The sequence below is a fragment of the Camelus dromedarius genome, chromosome X, assembly GCF_036321535.1.
Source record: "Camelus dromedarius isolate mCamDro1 chromosome X, mCamDro1.pat, whole genome shotgun sequence".
Classification (NCBI taxonomy): domain Eukaryota; kingdom Metazoa; phylum Chordata; class Mammalia; order Artiodactyla; family Camelidae; genus Camelus; species Camelus dromedarius.
The window spans coordinates 103432936-103455925 of record NC_087472.1 but is presented as its reverse complement, the minus strand read 5'-3'; the positions used below and the strand labels follow the sequence as shown (position 1 = coordinate 103455925).

The 22990-nt window shown below is 43.7% G+C and overlaps 1 protein-coding gene across 3 annotated transcripts in view; it reads right to left on the bottom strand.

The window, feature by feature from the left end:
* PIR (pirin) overlaps positions 1 to 22990 on the bottom strand; it is a 92239-nt gene that overhangs the window by 42106 nt on the left and 27143 nt on the right. For all 3 annotated transcript variants that reach the window (XM_031445862.2, XM_010993413.3, XM_031445863.2), the window contains exons 4-5: positions 21040 to 21123; positions 18922 to 19128 (exon numbers count right to left, since the gene is read on the bottom strand). In XM_031445862.2, coding sequence (XP_031301722.1) covers positions 18922 to 19128; positions 21040 to 21123 — 291 coding nt within the window. The remainder of the gene's footprint in view (positions 1 to 18921; positions 19129 to 21039; positions 21124 to 22990) is intronic.

Here is a 22990-nt window from a genome sequence, read left to right as displayed (position 1 = left end):
AAAATGGGGGGGTTAAGGAAGGCCTCAAATGAGAAGATTTGGGGGTAAGAGGCTTCTGGGCAGAGAAAGGAGCACAGCATGTGCAAAGGCCCTGAGGCAGTAAAGAGCTTGGAGGATCCAGACACTGAGAGGAGAGTTATAAACAGACAAGAAGAGGAGGCTGGAAAGAATGGCATGAAGTGAATTCAGAGAGTTAGAAAAGACCCAGTTTGGTGTGGGTCAAAGTAAGGTATTTGGGATTTCTTTAAAGCACAATAGGAACACACTGATCTAATTTTTATTGTAAAGAGATGTCTTGAGCTGCTATGTGGAGAGCTGGAAGGGAGGGAAAAGGAGAGAGGAGCCCCCAGAAAAGGCTGCTGCAGTGGGGCTGGCTAGGGCTGGGCCAGGGATAGGAGAGAAGGAGATAGATTTAAAATATATTTTGGAAATAGAAAAGTTTTGCTAATGGACTGGATGTGGGTGGGGGAAGAGAAGGATTAAGGGCAACCACCATGTTTCCCCTGGGAGCAGTGAGTGACAGGGCCATTCATTCAATAAGATGGAGAAGACTGGAAGGGAAACATGTTTTTATTTGCTGTCAAGGCAGGTGCAGGTAGGGGAACAAAACTTCAACTTTTGCCATTTTAAATTTGACATGCCTGGGAATCATGCAAATGGAGATGCCAAGTAGGCAGCTGAATATATGAGTCCACACAGAGCTCAGAGGTGAGGCTGGTGCTATAAATATAAGTGTGGAAGTTGTTTATAAGTGGGAGACATTTGGAAGTTGCCAAGAGAGTAAATCTTAAAAATTCTCATCACACACACAAACTCTATGTATGGTGATGGATGTTAACTAGGCTTATTGTGTATTGCGGTGATCATTTCACAATATATACAAATATCAAACCATGACCTTGTACACTGGAAACTAATATAATGTTATATATAAATTATAACTCAATAAAAGATGAAATAAACCTGGAAGTTTTAAGAGTGCAAATGGTATGTAAATCCATGGGATGGATCAGATCACCTAGGGAGATGATGTTCAATGAGAGAGAATTCAGGACTGAGATCCAGGGAACTCAAGTGTTTATGGGTCTGGTAGAGGAAATGGTACCTCCTTGAGAAAAGAAACTGAGAAGGAGCAAAGAGCATCCAGAGACACAAGAATGTATTATCTCAGAAGCCAAAGAAAGGAGAGAGGGTATGAAGAAGGAGGAAGCGCTGAACCCACGGAAAGGAAGAAAAACAAAGACCTCTGGGTTTGGCCACAGAGAACTGAGTAACAACTCAGTGCACTGATGGGGCGGCTGTTAGGTTGAGAGCCTCAAGGAGGTAGGGAAGTGGCGAGACATAGAGACAAATCTTCTGCAAAGTGTGACTCAGAAAGGGAGCAGAGAATTTGGGGGTGTGGGGTTAAGGGTCTTTGGTGCTTCTCTTATCAATTTATATGAAAGGGTTTTTTTTTTAACTAAAATAAGGCTATTTGTCCTTAATAATAGTTGTTGTAAAAATCTCCCAGTTTGTTTTTGTCCTTTAATTTCATTCCTGGCATTTCTGACAATCTATCAATCTTTTCCTTCCAAAGGCTTTTAAACTTAGTCTTTCCCCATGCAAAGACCCCATGAAATATTTGCCTGTGTTTTTCTCGTTCAAAATTTTGGAACTTTAATTCTTTGATCTATGTCAAATTTATTTTCCTAGGAGATGTGAGATCATGATCTAAACTGGTTTCTTTTTATGAATGGTCAACCAGTCCTCCCAGGTGACTCATTCTTCTCTTTTTCCCAACTGATGACCATCTTCTTCATCACTGAGTTTGCGCATATACTTGGGTATATTTCGGGTTGCTTCTCTTCCTGTTGATCACAAGAAGAGCCTCCGTGGACAAAATTTCACTCACGAGCTCAAGAGCCTCAACTAAGAGAAGAAGACTGACTGCAGGAGTTCTTGCCAGCATCCAGGACATCTCCCACTGCGCTGCCCCATGTCCTCATCTTCCCAGGCTCATAGCCTACTGGGTTTTGCACTGGACAGAAAACCCACCAGCACAGACCCATTCTCTCCATCACTCACACCTCCATACACACTCAAGGAACTTACTGCCGGACCCACGGCCCCTGTGTGGAGAACCATACCTTCCTGGAGATCTTAAGGTTTTGAGGAAACAAAAGTAGATTTACCGCATTATTTAAAGCCAACTTCCAACTCTCATTGTTTAGAACAGGCTGAAGCTCTTCAACCAAAGGGTAAGTCTTCTGCCCCCGATCTAAAGCACTTGGATTTCTGAATTCTTGATTATTTTCAAGAATTCCAATAAGGAGTGGGAGAGATTAGTTTCCATCCTCAGTGCCAAAGGCATGGTGGGGAGGATTCAAAGCCTGTAATCATATTTTGACATCTACATGAAGTGCTACACAAAGAGAAGACAAGGAACTCAGGCAAAATGCCAGTGACTCTGTATAGGCTGAGGGTTCGAGAAGGCCAGACAACGTTTTGAACTTCTATCAACCATAAAGGATTGTGGGAAATCGTAACCATCAAGCTGTCCAGTCGACCAGGCATTTTGGACATAGCCAAATCGTTCTACAGTCTGGTCTTGAGAGCATCCTTTTTCAAGCAGCACTTTAGTCAATAGTTAACACTCTAGTCCCTCTCCTTCTCACCCCGTATTTGGGGGAGGAAGAGTGAGGAGAGAAGAGTTAAAGGGGAAGGGAATAAGGATGCTGACATGACTCACAGTCCTGAAATCTAATCAGAGACATGTTAATTGTGAAAGTGCACTTTGATTTCTTCACCCTTTGAGTCAGCATTTTTTCCCCTAACTGGGTTACAGATGTTCTAATTTTTGGCAAATTAAAACCAGAGAAAGAACAAATGCCCATCTCTTATATGAATAATCCATCCATAATACTCCAAAGGCAACAGTACAATAAAATCACAAGAGACTCCCAAATATGCCAACAGGGAGCCTTCGTATGGCTTATCTCCCAATCATGGGTAACGTGTTTCACGGCTAAGTCAGCAAATCTGTTCACCAATGCTAGAATATTCCTCACAGGGCTTTATAATACTTTCAATCTCTACTAGTTAATTTGTTATTTACTAAGAGGCTTAAAGAGTTCTTGAAAGAAAGTACATCGAGATGGGAAACTATTTGGCAAAGATAGGATTTTATGGAGCTCCAGGGACATACCTTCATGTAGATATGAACCTTCAATTTTACGACTAAGGGGAAATTTATTACAGCACAGGGCTTCTCCTATATGATCATCTGCAGGATGTTCTGACACAGTCGAGGTGTCTGCTTGTACAGACATGTGACTCAAGGTGCCCTTTTGGTGTAGAAAGAGAGGGAGGTTCATTCTGAAGCTTCCTTCCAAGAAAATGAGCTAAAGCATTCCCAAACTGGAGAGAGACCCACTCAGCCAGCTTATGTACAAAGGCTGAAAGGCAGGAGGAGGCAGGGCTACTGTGCAAATAAAATGGGGCAAAATTCAGGAACCTCGAGGTTTGGTCTGGGTTCCATCCACAATGAGCTATGACTTTTCACCTAGTTGAGTTGCTACGTTCTCACCTACAAAGTGGTGGAGTTGGAGAGCTGCTCTCTCAAGTCTACTGCTGCCTGACGTTCTGATTCAAATGGAAATCCCAGAAGAAAAGGGAAGAGGAGGTCTTGCCTGTCTCTGAAAAGGGTCTCCTACCATCAGGGATTCCAGACTCTTGCTGCCTTAAGAACTTCATTCACATCCTAATACCTCATTACAGCAATGCAACAGGTGAATGAATGGAAAGCTTCCTGTCCAGCTATTATATAATCGGGCCTGAGATGGCCAATGTGTATTACATGAAAATGGTGCCCATCTTGTTGACTTCTTCACAGCAACCTAGGACTCAGCCCAAAGCCCACTGGAGCCCAACTCAAATTCTCACACATCCAATTGCTTTAAATATATTCCAAATGAACATATTTTTGGCCATTTAGAGCCTACCTACTTTACATACCCTGCGAAACTATACCCAACATCTGTTAGCCAATAAAAACAAACCCTCTCTCTACAAAAGACCCCAAACTGCAGCTGCATTTTGGAGCTCTCTGACCCAGACTCTCCACCTTGTTGCTGAGTGACATCACCTAGACATGTAAGCCCCTCCCCAATTTCTCTTACTCCCCAGGGAGCTCCCTTGCCCTATTCCTCTCCTGGATGGTGGCCTTGCACCACTGTTACCGGATGGTCTCCGACTGTGAGGGACTTCCCTTCTCATGCAACCCTGTCGAAGCACCACTAAACAGAGCTTGGGGGCTACTGCCTCTCAGAAACCTGTCTCTTCCTTGATCAACCCCCAACTTCCCAAGCTTACTACACCAACCGATCTAAATAAAGTAAGTATACAAGGAGGCTCCAAAAGTACCAAATATGACCACCTGTCTCCCCACAAACAAGAAGAGGGGAAGTTCCTTCCTATTCAGCAACAGTCCTGAGAAACTGAAGAGTTGACAAGCCTGCTGAAGGGCTGGAGACCTATGGAAGGGGTCCGCACTTATCCCCATCCAGGGCGGGGGACTGTTCATGAATTCCTGGGAAATAGGAAGTGGTCAGCTCCTTAGCAAAATGACAGATGGGTCAAGAATTCCCTCTTCAACATCCACCTCTCCTCTCCTCTCTGTCTTTAAAGTTTCCATGGGGGGAAAACTGCTCTCAGCAGAAAATCTGATTTATACTGGGTTGTGTTGAACTGGTAAGGACCTGTGGAAGCTTATGGTTAAGAGGACAAAGTCTGGAGCCAGACATCTAGTTAGAAGGTCAGCTCTGTCACTGACTAGATGCATAACCGTGGGAAAGCCACTCATCTCATGAGGCCTCGGTTCCCTCCTGCTTTATTGGGCACATTTTATGTGCCTCCTCAGAGTCTCTCAGCCTCACTGGCTTTGGAGCTCTTGGCCACTTATGGAGACCCCTCAGTGCCACGACTGTTGTCACTGCTGACACCTCTAGCTGCCTCGGCCCCTCCTGGCTGGCTGTCAAGTTCTGAATGGCTTTGATCACCCCTACAGTGGTGGGAGCTATGGCAGCTCCAGAGTCTGGGCTCCACCTGACAGACCTCTACGCCCAGACTGGGATGACGATGGAAGCTCCGAGATGCGGGTGTGGCCTCCTCAGAGGCTGCCTGAAGGGTTGGTGAACCATCCAGAAGGGCAGGGAATTAGCCCCCATGGGGCAGACTCTGGCCAGAAAAAAAGGGAAGGTGTAGAATGATGGAAAAATTCTTCCTCTTTAATCCTTCATGAGAAAGTCCCAAGGTACAGTTTTCTGAACGGGCATTCTGTGTCACCAAGCATCTGTCTCACTTCCCCTTCCCTCATTCTTGCTACCCTGGGACTGCACCTGAGACGTGACTTAGGCTCTGTTTTCCAGGGCACCCAAGTGAAATCTGGAGTAAAACAAGTGATGCATGTAAAGCAACCAGAACCTCACTGTCCAACACAGTTGCCACTACCCACATGTGGCTACTAAGCACAGGAAATGGGGCTGCTGTGAGGTGAGACATGCTGTAAATTTAAAAAAAAACACACTGGATTTCAAAGACTTAGATCTTACTATAATTTTCTATTGGTTATATGTTGAAATGATATTATTTTGGATAACTGGGTTAGTGTACTAGTAAAATTAATTTCACCTGTTTTTTACTTTTTTAGTGTGTCTACTGAACATTTTGAATGACATGTGGCTTCCATTATGTTTTTATTGGACAGCTCTGACTTAGAATTTAGTAGCTTGTAAGCCCACAAAAGCTGTTAGCCATTTTCATTCCCCATCCCAAGAAGTTCTAGAGATTTGCTGTCACTAAAGCCTAATGATAAAAAGGAATGTGGCAGCAGATAAGGGAAAAGGGAACAAATATTTAGGAAGTACCCTGTTTGTTGCCAGGCACATTACACATCATACAAATAATTCAAAGACTATGCATTATTATACCCACTTAGCAGATGAGGAAATAAAGGGGCAAGAATACATCTTCCTAAGGCCACAGACATACTAAACAACAGAGCCAAAATCTGGACCCAGGTTTGCTTGATCGCACAGTCCATGCCCTTTTCAATCTATCACACTGTCAAAGGACTGACTCTCCAATGGCACAGTTCAGATAATGTAACGGAGGTTTTTTGGCATGTGCGACAGCATCCTAGAATCCCTTCAGTCACCCACAGGAGGCCACCTACACTAAGTAAGTTAAAAGCTCTTGCTGGACACAAATCAACCAACCAATCCCTCTTTCTCTTTCTCTCTGTCTCTCTCTTATTACACAGCCCCCTCCACTGCCGTGGGTACACAGAACTGAACTCATCATACATCATCACGCCATGGTCTACAGCACATGCTCACATACACCCATGAAAGTCCCTCTTGTTGGGTATTTTTTCTCCAACATCCCCCATCTCAACCCCATTCCCCCATCGGCTCTCAATCAAGCATACATAACAAACATTCCTCCAATGTACCTTCTGTATGTTTATTTAGAAAGACAGGTGTCTTTGAAAAATAAAGTGGTATTGTGTGCTAAACTGTTTCCTTGTTCTCACATATTTCACATTATTTCCTGAGATCTAATAATATAGCTATAAGTAAATATAATCCAGAGCTTCCAGCAGCCATATCGTTTCCACAATATGTAACCAACATGTTTTACTTATCCATTCTGTTAAGTGGTCAAAACTTACATCATCTCTGACTGCTTTCTACCACCCATGATGCTGGAATGACCACCATCAAATGTCTACTCGGTGAAATTCTGCTAGAGTAAATATCTAGGAGCAGAATGGTTGGGGCATATCCTATATGCAGTGTCACAGCCTTACTAAGTAATGCTGGCTTGCTCGCCACAATGCATACAGTTACACTCACCTGCCATGCACGGAGCTTCTATCTCCTCCCATCCTTGCCAGCACTTGACAATACCCAACTTTCTTTTTTTCCATAAATTTATTTCTTTTGTATTTTAATAAGACTTTATTTTTGGACACTGAAATTTGAGCTACATATAATTTTCACATGTCATAAAACACTATTATTTTTTTGAATTTTTTCAACCATTTAAAAATATAAAAACAGTTCTCATCTCAAAGGCCCTACAAAAATAAGTGATGGGCCAGATTTGACCCACAGGCTGTGGTTTACCAACCCCTGCCCTAAAAGATAAAGATGGACAATACCCAACTTTCCAATTTTTGTCAACTTAAAGTGTGTTAAGTGGTAGCACATTATTAGAATTCGCATTTCTCTGTGTACTGGTCAGAACTCCTTTCCATATTCTTCTTAGCCTTCAGTAATTGGGTGGAGGATGTTCTTAAGACCTGGCACCTGGAGCTGCCACCAAGAGAAGCAACTAAGTTTTCAAGAAGGCACAAGTGTCTCCCCTCAGAGGATGGAAGACTACAGATGCAGGGCTTTGTTCTCCCAACCACGCTAATGCGCTGGGGCTTGACCACATACATCGATTTTCTGCAGACGTAACTGCTCTAGGGCTTGGAGATTTTGCTTGTGCAACAAAATTTCATAGAACCAGGGCTGCTATTGCAATAAATGTGTCTCCTATTATCTTCTGGGATGTTTTTAAAATGAGACAAATGAGAATCGGGGTAGAATGAATTCAAGTTTGGCAGTCCTTATAGAGCCACATCCAGTCCAGGGGAGGCAACCCAGGCTACTGTGCTTATAAAGAAAAAGAAAAGTCCATATTCTACCCAAACAAAGCAGAATTTCCACTGGGGAAGGATGCTTTGGGATTTTATTGAGAATGTAAGTTTTAATGAGAATTTCTTTTGACTTGGCTTATAAAGGCAAAGGGTTTTAGATCAGAACTTCACTTTCTTCTTAGAAATTTGATGATGGGGTATGTTCAAATTGGGGATATTTTAAAATTCAGATTATTTCTTATCCTATCACTTGGGCTTCTTAGACACCTCTCAACATGGCTGGAAATATTTTTGACAGGGAACAAGGCAGGAAGTCAATCTGCAGTCTAGAATATGGGTGTGTCTTGCTGTTAATTTAATGAAAATACTCTCTGTACCCATTTCAGATCTTTCTGGTTAGGAAAATTTATCCCAGAGAACAGAAGTTAGTTTTGGTGAGAGGAGGTCCTGGCTGATAAATTTCCCCTCTTCTTTCCTGGGGGGTGGGGGGGTGGGGGGCAGTCACTGCTATGTGTCAACTTCAGTAGGTTAAGAGAACAAAACGCTGGGGAATATTAAAGGAGCATCCAGACCCCTCTCCAAGGTCCCCATGAGGCAACACTGCCGGCTGCACTCTGCTCTCCTCCCTCATCCCTGGGGGTGGACGGGAGAGGGGAAGGATGGCATCCTGCTGGAGGGGATAATTCAAGAAACTGAACACGCTCAGCTCACACCCTTCTGGGCTTTTTTCTCTCCTCTTCTGCCATGAGGTAATATGCCTGCCTTTGCAAAGGATGCCTACGGCTGTCTAGCCCTGCCCAGACATGTTTAATGAAGTGGGGGAAATATTAAGAAGCCCCAAAGGTCTCAGACACAAGTCACTTGCTCTTATCCAGATTTTACTGGGAATAAAGATGATGTTTGGTTCCCTATCTGGACAACTTCGCAGAGTCTACCTATCAAGTCATCCTGAACCTGGGAGGGGAAGGAGTATGCCGGCACCTCAACTCCGCAAATCTCACTTCTATCCAATTTAAGTCCTCTTCTGGTTCTGTCTGGCTGACAGACTCCATCAGTTAAAGCCTTTGAAAACATTTAATCACAGTCACCAGGAACTCTCATTCAAAACTTCTTCTGGACTGATCAGTACCAGATGGCTTCAAATCAGTATCTGATGCTGTGAAAATCTACCAGCCAAGTCTCGGAGTTACTCAGAAACACTCAAAGTCCCCAAGGCAGACGAAGACGTAGGTAGGTACTGACTCCTGACAAGCAAAGCTGCCACAGCCAGGCGTGGACGCTGCTAGGGAAAAGAATCCAGTCAGAAGGACTCAACTGGCAGAAACTCTAACTGGTGGCGGCGGCGGAGTGGCAGGGGTGGGGGAGGAGGGGCGGTCTACAAGAAAACACTCTGGTGGAGAGCAGGTGGAAAGGCACAAAAATCAAAGCTAAAGGAATCAAGATGGATTTAAAAGGTGTTGGGCTATTTTTCTTCTTCCTTTTCACAGCCTGGCTCTTCCTCTCTGTGGATAGCTTCTTGCAATCACAGAATAGCAGAAGGGGATGCCAGCATCGTTCTTAGACCCCAGAGATGCAAGGAAAATTGACCATTGGCAGGTGTTTGAAGGTGGTGGAAAGGAAAGGCCCTGTTCTGGGTTTCCAAATGGTTTAGTTTAAATGGAAGCATTTAAACTTCTCCCGCTGCTATGTCTAGTTGGACCAGGAAAGAAAATTTGGGGTCACAGTGGTTTCCTTCCATAATGTTAAAAAAGAACATCTACATGGAAGCAAAGAGAGCAAGGGGGCTTCATGAAAAAGAGGCAAATAATTATTATTTGATTCTTCAATGAACCTGGACCTTAATCAATTCAAACAGCTTGATTCTCAACACGGCTACTCCAATAGACAGTGATGGGAGAGCACTGCATCTTCGGAGTTTGGCACTGTTTCAGTTTTGACCACTCAGAGAAGGAGATAAAAGGTAGTGGAGACAAGAGAGCAATTACTCCAGGTGAAACATCATTGGCATCCTCATGATTTTTCTAAAGACACAAGAGAATGAAATTAAAACATTAAAAAAGGAGAGAAATAGAGAGAGAAAAATTACCAAATTACCAGAAAAGCATTACATGGAAGATGATAATAACTTTCATGCTTAAAACAATGAACATGTGTTTTGAAGGCCTCCTAAAAGCAGTGATTTATTCCACTGGACCCTCTCACACCTCCATGCAGAATCACTTTCACTCGTGTGGTCTCCTCTGCACTGTCTAGACTCTTTCCAACCTTCTTTGCCAACCCAGTTCATTCCTAGTATGTTAGGCCTGCTTTTCCTGACCCTTTCAGATTGGGTTGAGCCTCCCACCTACTCTGTCTTCCCCCAAACCCGCCACGTTTACTAGCCCGGCGACTCACCGCAGTGTCCTCGTGTTAGCAGTAGATGTGCCTGTCCCTGACTGTGCCCGCCTTGCTCCCTGATTTATTCCCTCTTTTTCTCTCACATCTTCACAGGGTCTGGCACACGGTTGGCTCTCAGTACCTATTTAATGAGCTCAACTGAACTATGGCAGCATAAATACCTTTCTGGAAAATTCTCCCAGTTCCCCAGTGGCCAGTGTGGAAGTCCTTCCAGGAATGGCGGGATCTGACAATTTCCTCATCTCATTTTACTAAGCCAAGGGAATACTCAACAGCCTGTGGTCTGCAATGGGTGGTGAAAGGAATTTTCTGCAATCTGAAGACCACACATTCTCCTCTATTAATGGAATTATCCCCATCAATGATTTCCAGCCTGTAAGAGCTGAAAATTTTAAATTCTTATGTGTCTTGGAGTACCTATACCTGACCACAGGAAAATTCTCAATTGAGCTTCAAGTAATCAGAATTCTATCTGATGCCAAACTTACTCATCACATTTTAGTGAGTTTGGTCAAACTGTTCAAAAGGGACATGATCCCAAGGACTTGTGTTTTGGTCAAAATACTGTATTTGTAGCTATTAACACCATAGCTTTACATGTGCTGGTACCAGTTTTTAAAATACCAACACACGCTTCATTTTGTATGTCATGCAAGAGCCTCCGAACTGGTGTTGCTTTTTTCACTGCAGTTAGAAAAAAAAAATCCATAATGTGTGCCTGGGGAAAGACTTATTATAGCCTAAAAGTACAAGCTCTGCCAGCCAAAGAAGTGATGACAATGATATGTAGTGTCTGCTCACCTTTGTTGAAGGTGATCCCTTGCTTTTTATAGCTTTCATTATGCTCTTCGTCTAAATCCCCTGCTAACCTGTCACCCTGATTAGTAGGGCCAATGATGTATGAATGGCCCAGGATGGAACTTCCGGTTTAAAAGTATATGTATCCATCCTTCATTTACTGGCAGAAGAGGGCCTGTCGACATCACTGGAATGTTCTTCCTAGGTGATTAGGTCAGTGGGGACATCTTGAAGGAGTATGAACATCTGGCACCCTTCGTGCTCACCAACAATGGTATTTCTGGGGAGAGCGGGCTGCCCTGGGCAAAAGCAACCTTCTGTACAGCTGATGTGAGCAGCTCCCGACCGCTGTTTATCTGAACATTCCTAACTGCAAATGGAGTGCCAGCTACGGGTGTCAACTCAGGACAAGTTCTCTGGTGTCTTCTGAGTCACTAAACAAGACTAACAGACCTAACTGTGCCTGGTCTCAACGCTGACCCAGAAGCCAGTCTTGCACTTGTCTGTGGAATGAGGCTGATCATCTGCTCAGGCTACCCGGCCTGTGATGGGCAGGTCCTATGGTGTGAACTGCTTTGTGAGATTCAAGAGGAGACATGGTGGCACACGGCACCGCACCCAACCTTACCCTCTGACTATGCTACTGAAAACCCTGGGAGACACAGAGACAGGCCTACTCTACAACCAAGGTCAGCCTTAGGTAAAATCCGGGAGTAGACAAACTTGGTCTTGGATTTCCCTCCTCCCCAATAGTTTGTATCATTTCTTTCTGCCCCGCCAGGATCTGGTTGTTCACAGTTGCTCATGCAGTCCCCATCATGATCGCCAAATCGTGAGTGCACCCCTACCACCCAAGCCTTTTACATGAGCCATTGTAAGACACGACCCCTGCCCCACTCTCTTTTCTTTCTTTCCCTCCCTTCATCCACACAAGTGAAATCACTCCTCCTTCCTTCAGACCACCACGGAAGTTTCCACACTGCTGTTCGAGCATTTTTGGAAAAGTGGCAGTTTCTTTTTATTTATTTATTTGGGGGGGGTGGATAATTAGGCTTATTTTTTTATTTTTAATGTAGATGCTGGGGATGGAACCCAGGGCCTCGCAGATGCTAAGCACACGCTCTACCACCGAGCTATACCCTCCCCCTTCACATTTCTTGTATCACATGATACTTCTGATGTTGGCCCATTTCCTTCCCCAGCTAGACTGTGACCTTATTTGAGGACAGGGGTTGTATTTTATTCCCAGCGTATCTGCAGGGCACTGCACTATGTACACCCAGTAGATGCCCAATGACTGAATGAACAGAGCTCCCAGAGACATGGGACACATGAATTAAATGATACCATCAGTCCAAAAATCTCTTGGATGATGAAGACAGGATGGCTGCGTGGATCTAGGGCAGCTGAGAATGCTTCACCAAAGAGAGGGCACCTGGTTGGACCTCGGTGACTCCTAGCCAGGAGAGGGAGACGGCGAAATCTCCCTTCCACATTGCTACCGGACTTGGCACTTGACAATAACTTGTCCCCTGACTGCTCTGCTTCCCCCTTGCCCTGTGTCAAAGGGAGAGCAGGAGGCTGCCTGCCTGTGTGACACTTCCTTTCCTCCCTCCCCACACCCACCCATTCAAATACATTTATTTAAAGTCTGAAAAGGGAAATTTAGCCCGCATTCATTTGGGTGACTCTGAATTTCTTAGGTGGGACTTTTTAAAAGCATTCCTCATAGTATCTAATTAAGCATGGACCATGAACGAAAAATCAATGGAAATAAAACCCAGAGGAAAATAAAGTTGTTTTCAGAAAGATAAAATGGCATTATTAAAAATCTTGGATTCCTAAAATGATCAAATCATATCAGGTTTCCAGAACTTTCCTCTTAGAGATGATGGCCATCCATTTTTTTAAAAAATATCTACTGAACAACTAATGTAACATTGACTACTACAGTATTTTCCATAGCTCTTTTCTCTTATATTTGTACCTGTTTTTCTTACACTGAAAATCTTGATTTGTAAAAATGTTAACAGATTTACTCACTTGTTTTATTTCATATGAAAATTTTAAAGTTTTATATTGTTTTAAAATTGTAATGCCAACACTAACAATAAAAGTACAAAATGAAGTTTAAAATATTATGCTGTTCTTTCTGCCTTTAGAAGATATCCCACAAAAACTGTACAGTCAGAGAACTCTGTTTAAAAGCTCTTAAAATAAATATTTTCTCTGTGTGGTTATGTTGCTGTTATCTTTACACAGTTTTTACCTTCATTTGTTTCCGTTTATTTTTCATTTTCAGATGTGGGGTTTTTTTTCCTTTTCTGGTTGAACTTAATATTTTAGATACGTAAACCTTTACATCTTTCAAAATTAAAAATAAAAAGACATACTGAGAGAAGTCTCCAGTCCAGCCTTACCCCCTCCCACCCAAAAGGGAACGCTTTATGAAATATCCAGTTTTTAAGACTACCACAGAGTGCTCTGATTTATAAATACAATCAGTTCACGTCAAGGCCTCTGGAAGAGATGATACCTTTCTGAGCAAGTCTTATTTTCCCTGTTACCCCAAGTTCCCCTTGTCAGAAACCCCACCACCAGCTCACAACCTCTGCCACTGGGGCTAAGAGGCTATCCATCACTCCTTCTTATGAACTTGCTGGAATACTACAAAGGAAAAAAAGGGGGAGGGGGCTCCTGTGTTACCTGTTTTCAGGATTTACTGGTTTTTAAAGATGCTACCTTGAGAAGCTGTTCTTCTGGGCTTGGGAAGGAAAGAGAGGCCTCCCATGGGAGGGGGTCTGCTTTCCCCATAACCATGTGAACAGAAGCAAAACCCAGAAAGGCAGGGGAGGGGAGGAGTGGAGAATTTGGAGTTAACTGTCAAGTTGGCAAGACCATGTAATACTGCTGGATACAACTAAAAAATCAAATTTCCCCTGAAATAGAGAAATGGGTACAAGGTGTCCATTTCTAAGTTTACTGTCCAGTATTCCGATTGCCAAAAACACACTGCTGTTTGGACATGCTATAAAAAGTATTTCCCTGAAAGCCGCAACAAGCATATGTTTTTAAATCAAATTAAGATAGAAGATACACTGACAAAATTATACACTGGTGATTAAGTGTTTCAAATGACATTCTGCCCTTAGAGTTTCCTGGATGAAAATAAAAGCTGGGAAATGTGGTGGCCAGCTGTTTCTCTCTCATTCTAGGGTAGAAAAAAATCACAGGTGTCAATCAATGGCCCACCCCCACTCGGAGACACCTTCAGCTCTCCGAACTGGAGGTGACGATCACAGGCTTGGTTACAAACCCCATGCCAGCACACAACCAACATGGGCAGACTAGTGCGCACGGTGATTTTTGGCCCGGGGGACTCGGGGTCTTCCAATGCCCCACGGAGCTAAACCAGGGCCGGGAAGAGAGGCGTGGCCCACAGGGATGCACTGACAGCTAATAAGCGTGTCTCCTACTCAAGATCCGGCCACGCCCTGAAACCCAGAGGAAAGATGCTACGGCAGATAAGGGGACCACGAACCTCCAAACCTCTGTTCGTCATTGCTGTCACTGCTTGAATTTAGGAAACCTGCAGGGAATGACCTGGGTCTTACAAAACAACCTAGTTGTCACATTTAAAGAAAAAAAATCAATCTGGTTTTTATTTCCCTACTTCCTAGTCCCTCAAATTGTTTGTTTTATTTGAATATATAATTTAGCTAATTTTATTGTTCCCTCAACTTTCTAGTTAGCTCATCTGAAGCTTGCTGCAGTCATTCTTAATCCCTATACTGTCCGTCTTCTTACTGCTTTACCCTAGTTTCTCTCATTCCAGCATTCATTTACACTTTAATGCTTTCACTTAATGCACCCAGAAGATATTTATTGATTGCCTTGTATGTATGAGGCACTGTTTCGGGTGCCGGTAGCACAGTGGTAAACAAGATCTGGGCAAATTATGTGAGATGCTTGGCAAACTCTTTTGGAAAGTGAATTTGTACGATTTTGGTTATCATCTAATACACAAACATACAGTCTGTCCATCAGAAGGAAGCTTCTTCTTGTCATGTCTGCAGGCCACATGAACACTGCACAAAGCTTCTGCCAAGAAGTAAAAGCAGCAACCATTTATAAAGGGTTTACAGTATACCAGGGACTGTTCTTTACCCATAGTAACCAAGTTAATCTTCCCAACGACTGTCTGGGTCTTTATAATTATCTCCATTTTACAGCTGAGAAAACTGAGGCCCAGCAAGCTTACATGAGTGCTCTGGCCTTGAACTTGGCAGTCTGACTCCAGACTGCCTTTTTCTGACCCTTCTGGGGTTGAGGCCTCCTTAAGGTTGGCTTCTGATATAATGGAATTTAAAACAGCAGTTGGGAAAAGAATCACGTTCCAGAGAGAACTGGCAATAAATATGCCTGATTGGCTGCCTGATAAGGATGGAATGGGGGTTTGGAGAATTTCATACTCTCATGAAATAAACATGTGATTTTTCTGACCTTCCAGAAGTGACAGAAACTATCTGCAGTATCCCATTTTTATCTTTTCCCCTCTTCAGCCTTCAGACCAGGCTGTCCTGGCAGAATCTTGCTCAAAATTGGCTGTGCCTGCCCAAGGGCTGAAAAAACATATAACCTGGGAAACAGGGACACATCTACCTTTGGGAATATCGAAAGGTAAGTTGTGTTGCTTGCAAAAGCTTATAGCACAAACCCCTCTCACCATTTTTGTAGATGTGGGAACTGAAGTCCAAAAAGGCTAAAGATTTGCCAAAAGCCACAGAGCTGGACCTTAACATCTTCTATAGGCACCTCATCAAAGTGTTCCTCATGATAAGTAAACTCTCGGGTCTTGGATCCCACAGACATCACACATATCACAGACCATGGTCCCCGGGACCACAGCATCAGTATCACCTGGGAGCCAGTTAGAAATGCAGGCTCTCAGGCCTCACCCAGACCTCCTGAATCAGAATCTGCATTTTAACAAGAGCCCTGAGTAACCCATACACATATTAAAGTTGGAGAAGCACTGGCATAGTCACTAATTCCATTTTCTAGACATTTCAGTTGCAGGGAGGGGTGTTGGTTATAAACACAGCAAACTCTTAAAAGGTGTATTCTCAGCCTCACTTCGTAATTTAACTTAAAATTATCTTCCTGATGCAAAACAATCTTTAGTTTGTTTTTATGGTAGACCTAGACTTTTTAAGATTCAATCACTCCTTCATGAGCAGATATTAAAGCTTCAGATGTGCAAAACTACATTTCTTAAGAGACCCAGAAAGAAATGGCCAATACCCCCCATCTTTACAATGACTCACACCAGTGTCTTTTCTTCAGAGCAGGTTAATGAATTACTTACCTTTCCCAAATCCCAGCAAGTCCCTTTAGCCTAGACAGCAAACATAGAGCTCAGCCTAGCTCCTGCCCAAGTTAGCACAAAGCGATACAAGAATAGCAGCTACCATGTATGTAGTGCTTACAACGTGTCTGGCGCTGTTTTGATAACCTGAAGTATAAATCACTTCATCCTCACAGCAACCCTGTTTTACAGAAGAAGACAATGAAGCAGAGAGGTTCAGTGGTTTCCCTTAGCCACACAGCTAGCTCATGGTGGGGATCCTAATCCAGGCTCTCTGTCGCTGAGTCCATGCTGGTAACCACAGCACCACACTGCCTCTCAAAGTCCAAATTAATGCTGCCCAGGGTTCCAAAAGTCCCTTATTAAAATGCTCTCATAATAAAGACTGATCACTTATTTAGGAGAATGTAATTCACTTCAGAAGTTTGACTTGACAAAAAGAGAGACAGCAGCTACTAAGACACTATCTTGCAAAGTTAAAGTGTTACCTCTGGTCTCTAACTCTTGCTTGTGATTGCAAGACCACGCGGTCTGCTGCTTGGAAGTGCTTTAAAATGTCTTGCCTATAATTGGAACCAGCTCTGACATTAAAATTGCATTGTGTTTTCTACAAATGAGAAGCAGTTGTAAACGCTAGGATTCGTGTATGGCTGGCTCTGATTATCCATTAAATCAGTGGTCTAATTTCTCTTTTCAGCATCAGACAGCTCAACTCTTTTTGTAAATGAAATCTTAAAGACAATTCCAAAATACATGATTGGGCAGAGACTTGTGCTTTGGTTGAGGTGGAGAGACGGAAATCTCTTAACCTTCACCATCTGCCTCAGCATCCCCTGAAGGCCTGTCCCTAGAGGCCTAGAATTCTGAAAACACAGAATTTAAAACACCAGAGGGAAGCAGAATGAGCTGCTTTGCTTAGAATCTCCCTGTCTGATTCTACACGCGGCCGTGTCTCTGCCTTACACCTAGAAGACCTTACAGCACCTGAATTCTCCCTGGCAAAGCTGAAGAGAAGGAAAGTCTTGAGATACAGTTGAAAAGGGCACTGCCCAATGCTTGGCAAAACAGAAATGGGTCACAAAAACGCAATGCTGTGCGGTGCACCAGAAACTGACACATTGTAACTGACTATACTTCAATAATTTTTTTAAAAAGATAATTAACCTAAAAAGAAAAACACACAATGTAGGGTGATGCTTCTAATTGCAAAGTAGACAGCAGTCAGATATATATGCTTAACAGGGAGTGAATTTTGATTTTTTTTTTCCCTCAATCACTTCTGTTTGCACTGGAAACACCAAGTACAGTAACACTGAAACCGAGACACAGGACAGGTAAATAACTGTGGTCATAGTGCAGGAAACCACAAAACCAGTAAGTCCTCGCCGATGATCGTGACCAACCTGTTGACCATGAATGCATCCCACTGCCCAGCCACGATCCCTGTGGGTGCATACACACAAAATTTAAATTCAAATAAATTACTTCAAATAGTTTCAAGTGCTGCGTGCCCACAGACAGAATGGCGAAGTGGTTCTCAGTACGATGATGCTCTGGACACCAGGTGACAACAAGAAGCATGGATGGACCTGGAGGTCAGGGCCCCTTCCCAGATCCCCGGATCCCTTTTAACCGTTTCTGTACCTCCACCCCAAACTCAGTGGCTGTAAGTGATGGCTTACAGTAAAGGAGCATGAAAGCGCAGCTCCCTTGCTCAGGGTGGCTCAGGACGACTCAGAGGCAAACTGATCCCAGAGTCTCTGCCTTTGAGACTTTGCCTGAGATGACATTCTTGCTTGGCCACTTTCCCTTCCCTGTCTGGGTCTCTTTTTCCGTTCCCCTAGGGGCACCTCCTTTAAAATCACTTACACATGAATGGTCGTCTCCGGGCTTGCCTCTGGGAAACCCCACCTAACAGAGCACACTGCCCGGCTCACTACCCAGCTGGCCATGACCTAGGATGGCTCGGTGTGAGGAATCCGGCCTCCCAGCAGCAGGTCAGGTGTGCAATGAACATACCCCAAAAAATTTAGCCAAAATTGATCTTATTTGATTAAAAGGTGGGACCCGAAACCTAAAGCCTCAGTTAAGAAGAATGTACCATGGATTAAATAAATGTTTGAGTTAATTTTTTAAAACACCTTCTATGATGTAGTAGTGTGCTGTCCTTACTAAGCTGAGCACAAATAATTTAAGCAGATCTGCAGAGAAGGGAGGCAGTTTTAGGCTTTGTTTCCTAAACGTGGCACTATAAAAATGAGCTATAAACGAAAGGAAAACAGGCTAAATCTGCACACATATTAAGATGTATCTTGAAAATTGCTTTTTTACCAAATTCTTTTCTTTTTAAATTTTTTTAAAAAATGGAAGTATTGGGGTTTGAACCCAGGACCTCCTGCATGCTAAGCATGTACTCTATCACTGAGCTATTCCTCACCCTGCCCCACCATTCTTTATGAGATTGCTTTCCTGTAATTTTTCTAACTCTAAGGGTTTGCATGTGGCAAAAAAATTCTGCATTCCCCTAGGTTCCCCTTATTCTGATACTTTTGAAGCAAGTCCATCCCATGGGACCTGAACTGTGATAAACCCGGTGAGAGGTGCTGATCCAGATGGGGCCAGACTCTGGTCAAAACACAACCCTAGCTTTCACCAACACAAAAGCACGACTTACCTTGATTCCCAGAGCTTCTCCAGAAATGACAGCCACGGTCACACCATCCTTACTGGGTTTAGGGATTTCGTTGCTTTTCAGTTCCTGGTACCGGGGCTCCACCATCTTCTGTGAGCTCCTCAAATTAACCCACAGTTGTAGGCCATGGACTGGCTCCTCTGAGCAAGGCATCTCGGCGTGCACGATGCCCTGGCCCGCGGTCATCCACTGCAGACACCAGAGAAATAAGCAGGAAATGTAACCCAGCCTCTTGTGAATCCGCAGGTGGGACGCTCTGTTAACTAAGCATGGCCCCTTACAAGTAAGTGCTGCCTTCTGAGCCCCCCCACCCTGGGCATCATGAGGAATAACAAAAAAACAGGGACAACTGCTGGGGCCCTTTCCAGTTTTCCAAATGTGTCCCATACTGCCACATGGGAAATCAAAGCATCAGATCTGGAATTCACACAAATGAAAGAATACTCTCTTAGGTATCTCTGAGTCTTAGATTGCAGTCCAAGATGGGGAGTTGCAGGGAGATACTACACTGGGGAATGCTCTTAAGTTTAAAAAAAAAAAAAGCAAGACTGGGCAGGGGGAGAAGCCAACCATCAATGCGGTTACAGTGGAGGCCTCAGCCAATTCAATGGGGAGCTCTGGAGTTAGATGAAACTTCAGCACTGTCCCAAAGTGAGGCGAGGTGGCCGAGTTTTTCTATCCTCACATCAGCAAACCATGGACTGGGGCCGGGGCGGGGGGGGGGGGGGCACCTCCCAGCAGGGAGCACAAACTTGGGAGAGAGCAGTGCCCCGGATGAGAGGCAGCTGAGAGTCACCAGCTGCTGATATTCACAGCAGCTGGAGGATACAAGCGTGGGCCTGGAGGAATGTGCTGAGGCCCCCGGAATCCACCACACCATCAATGGCGGACTTGAGTTAGCTGGCTCAGTTCTGGTAATGGAGACCTCCCTACTCGGAGGAACCGTTACTGCCCTTGCTGTTACGCAGATTTTTCAAGCATTTATTTATTGCTTTCTTAACAGCATATTAGGGGCCAGCCCCAGACACTAACCTTGGAATCCGGGGATGAAGGGATGGAACATGACAGATAAGTTTCCTGCCTGTCTTAGCTTGGGTTCTCCCACCGAAGATCCTGAGACAAGGGCTTAAGTGCAAGGAGGAGATGTGGAAAGTGATGCAGGAAGCACAAGGAAGAGCAGGAAGACTGAGAGAGGCACGGGAGAAAGCCACAAAGCGAAGTTAATGAGCAGATTACAACTGTGCGCACCTGAGGCTCAACCCCACTGGAAACCATGCCGATGCAATGAGAATTGTTGCAAGGCAGGCAGCAGAATCCACTTTCGCGGTCACACCCAGTCATACCTATATGTTCTTCTCTGGTGAGAAGTTACTGTTGACTTTTGGCCATGACTCTTTATCCTTTTGCTTTTTTGCCTTTAAATTTCACATTCATTGAAATACCACAATTCAAGTATGTGCAGTTATCATCCCACAACATGTGTAAATAATCTCAGAAAGTACCTGATACAGAGTCCAGGCATAAAAGTGGCAAAGATAACCCAAGAATTTCCTGGGGATTTTAATTGTAACACATCTTGGACAGGGCTAGGATGGTGGCCATGTTTGGGTCATTATCTTAAGTAACAACACCTACCCCTGTAAATGAACTGGGAGAGAAACAGTAAATTGTTTCAAAAGCAGCAGAGAAGTCTAGAAAGATGAAGAGTGAAACAGGCACACCGAAGGTGCCAGCTGGGACATCATGAGTGACCAGGACCTGAATGGCTTCGGGAAAGGTGTGGGGAGCAGTGCTGAGAGGCCAACCCTGATTTCGGTGAGTGGAGGATGGGATGGAAGACAAGGAATTTGAGACCATGACTTGATTACTCTTGAGAAATATAAGAAAAAGACGAGCTGAGATGATTACGGGAGTCAAGGAAAGCACGAGAGAGGAATACAAGAGACCTGTGTAGGTTTCCAGGCAGAGTGGAAGGAGTCATAGAAATGGAGAAGTCAAAGATGTAATGGGAGGGGAGGCGATGAATATACCGGAAGTGTGTGAGACTGAGCATGCGCACCCAAAGACTGAACTCATCAGCAATTCCTCTCTTGGCGATACCTGCAGGTCTCCTGGGTTCAACTGACCAGCATGTCCACAGAAGTCTTCATGGGCCATGCTGCCCCCTTCCAGGAGGTAAGATACCTTGGAAAAAACAAATGGAAGGAAAAGTCAGCATAGGAGAGCTATGAAGAGTTGTTCACCTTTTCCACTGAAAATGTGTTGAGAAGACTGCCAGGAGCAACTGACACAGTAGATCGAGCTGAGGGAATGAACCTCAGTGACAGAGCCACGTGAGCCCATGAAACGTCTCTGAGACAATTTCACATAGGTGCCCCTTCTGCCAGGAGGATGCAGCCCTAAGCACCTAGAGCCCCCAGCCCGGTGAGAGGGGCCCCCGACTCATTCCCTTAGCCCAAGACTCTGCCACAGGGGGTCCTAGAACTCAGGGTGAAAGAGAGGCAGCTCCTATTGAAACAGCAGGAACCCTGTTACAAGGCCATGTTCACCCACGGGTGTGGGAGGACAGATCTCAGGTCTCCACACCTTCCTCTCAAAGCTGATTTGAGAAATCTTCCTCTCTAACACCAGGCACACCAACTCGCAAGGTGCTCCATAAATGTTGGCGAAATATGTCACATAAATTCATATAAATTAAAGCCACCTCTTCCAGAGGCATATCCATAGTAAATCTTGAAGAAAGAAAAATACTATATGGTATCACTGATACATGGAATCTAAAAAAATGACACAAAGGAACTTATTTACAAAACAGAAACAGACTGACAGACATAGAAAATAAACTTATGGATACCGGGGGAGTGAGGGGAAAGGAGTGGGGGAGGGATACATTAGGAGTTAGGGATTTGCAAATACTAACTACTATATACAAAACAGATAAACAACAAGGTCGTACTGTACAGCACAGGGAACTATATTCAATACCTTGTAATAACCTATAATGAAAAATACTATGAAAAGGAATATATAAAAATATATGTAACTGAATCACTATGCTGTACACCAGAAAGTAACACATAGTAAATCAAGTATACTTCAATAAGAAAAATAAATAAAAGTACTGTCCATGTTGAAATTGTGTGTTGTTCATCAGAGTAGCCACTAGCCACATGTGGCTAAGTTTAAAGTGATTAAAATTAAACAAAACAAAAAATTCAGCTCCTCAGTTGCACTAGTCACAATTCGAAGCAGCAGCCCCATGTGCCAAGTGGCCACCAGAGTGGATGGCATAGATTATAAGGCATCTCCTCCTTTGCAGAAAGTTCTATTTGACAACACTGATCTTGATAGGTAAATCTGAAAATCAGCAGTCAGCTATGGTAGGCATTTTGTGTGGGGAGCAAAACCTTCCTGGGAGCCTTTGCAATCACGGAGCCTCGTGGCGGAACAAGATGTCACCCATTCTAAACAGCACAAGAAAATCAAGCCCTTCTTATTTCGTTATTTCACTAAAAGGAAAAATCAAGCAACTCTGAAATTCTCACTTTTAAAGCTACTGTGATTATCCTAACAAAGATTTAAAAGACACCTAACTACTTAGAAAGGGTTTTAAATTATCCTGGGGACATGGTAACATTTGAAATGTATGACTTAATTCTGAAAGCTTAAAATGTTGTGTGTATGCTGGGGGTACTAGCTCTCTCTGTACAACTCTATTTAGACTCGACTTTCCATTTTGCACATTTTGTGCACATATATGAAATTCATCTGGAATTCCAACAAGAAATACCAATCAGCCTAAACAGTTCTGAGAAGTGTGAGCAAAACCATGTTTATCTGCAAACCACGCATGGCTCCCCACCTCAGGCTTATGGGTGACAACTCTGATCACTTATTTACCTTATTAGATGAAGTTTTCATATTCTAGCTATCCCAATACTTTCTTTAAAGCTTAATGTGTTTATCCTTTTTAATCCTGGAAATCTACTTCAAAATTCTATTTAACCATTATTAAGGAAGAGAACCAGAAAATGCAATCTGTAATTAAAAT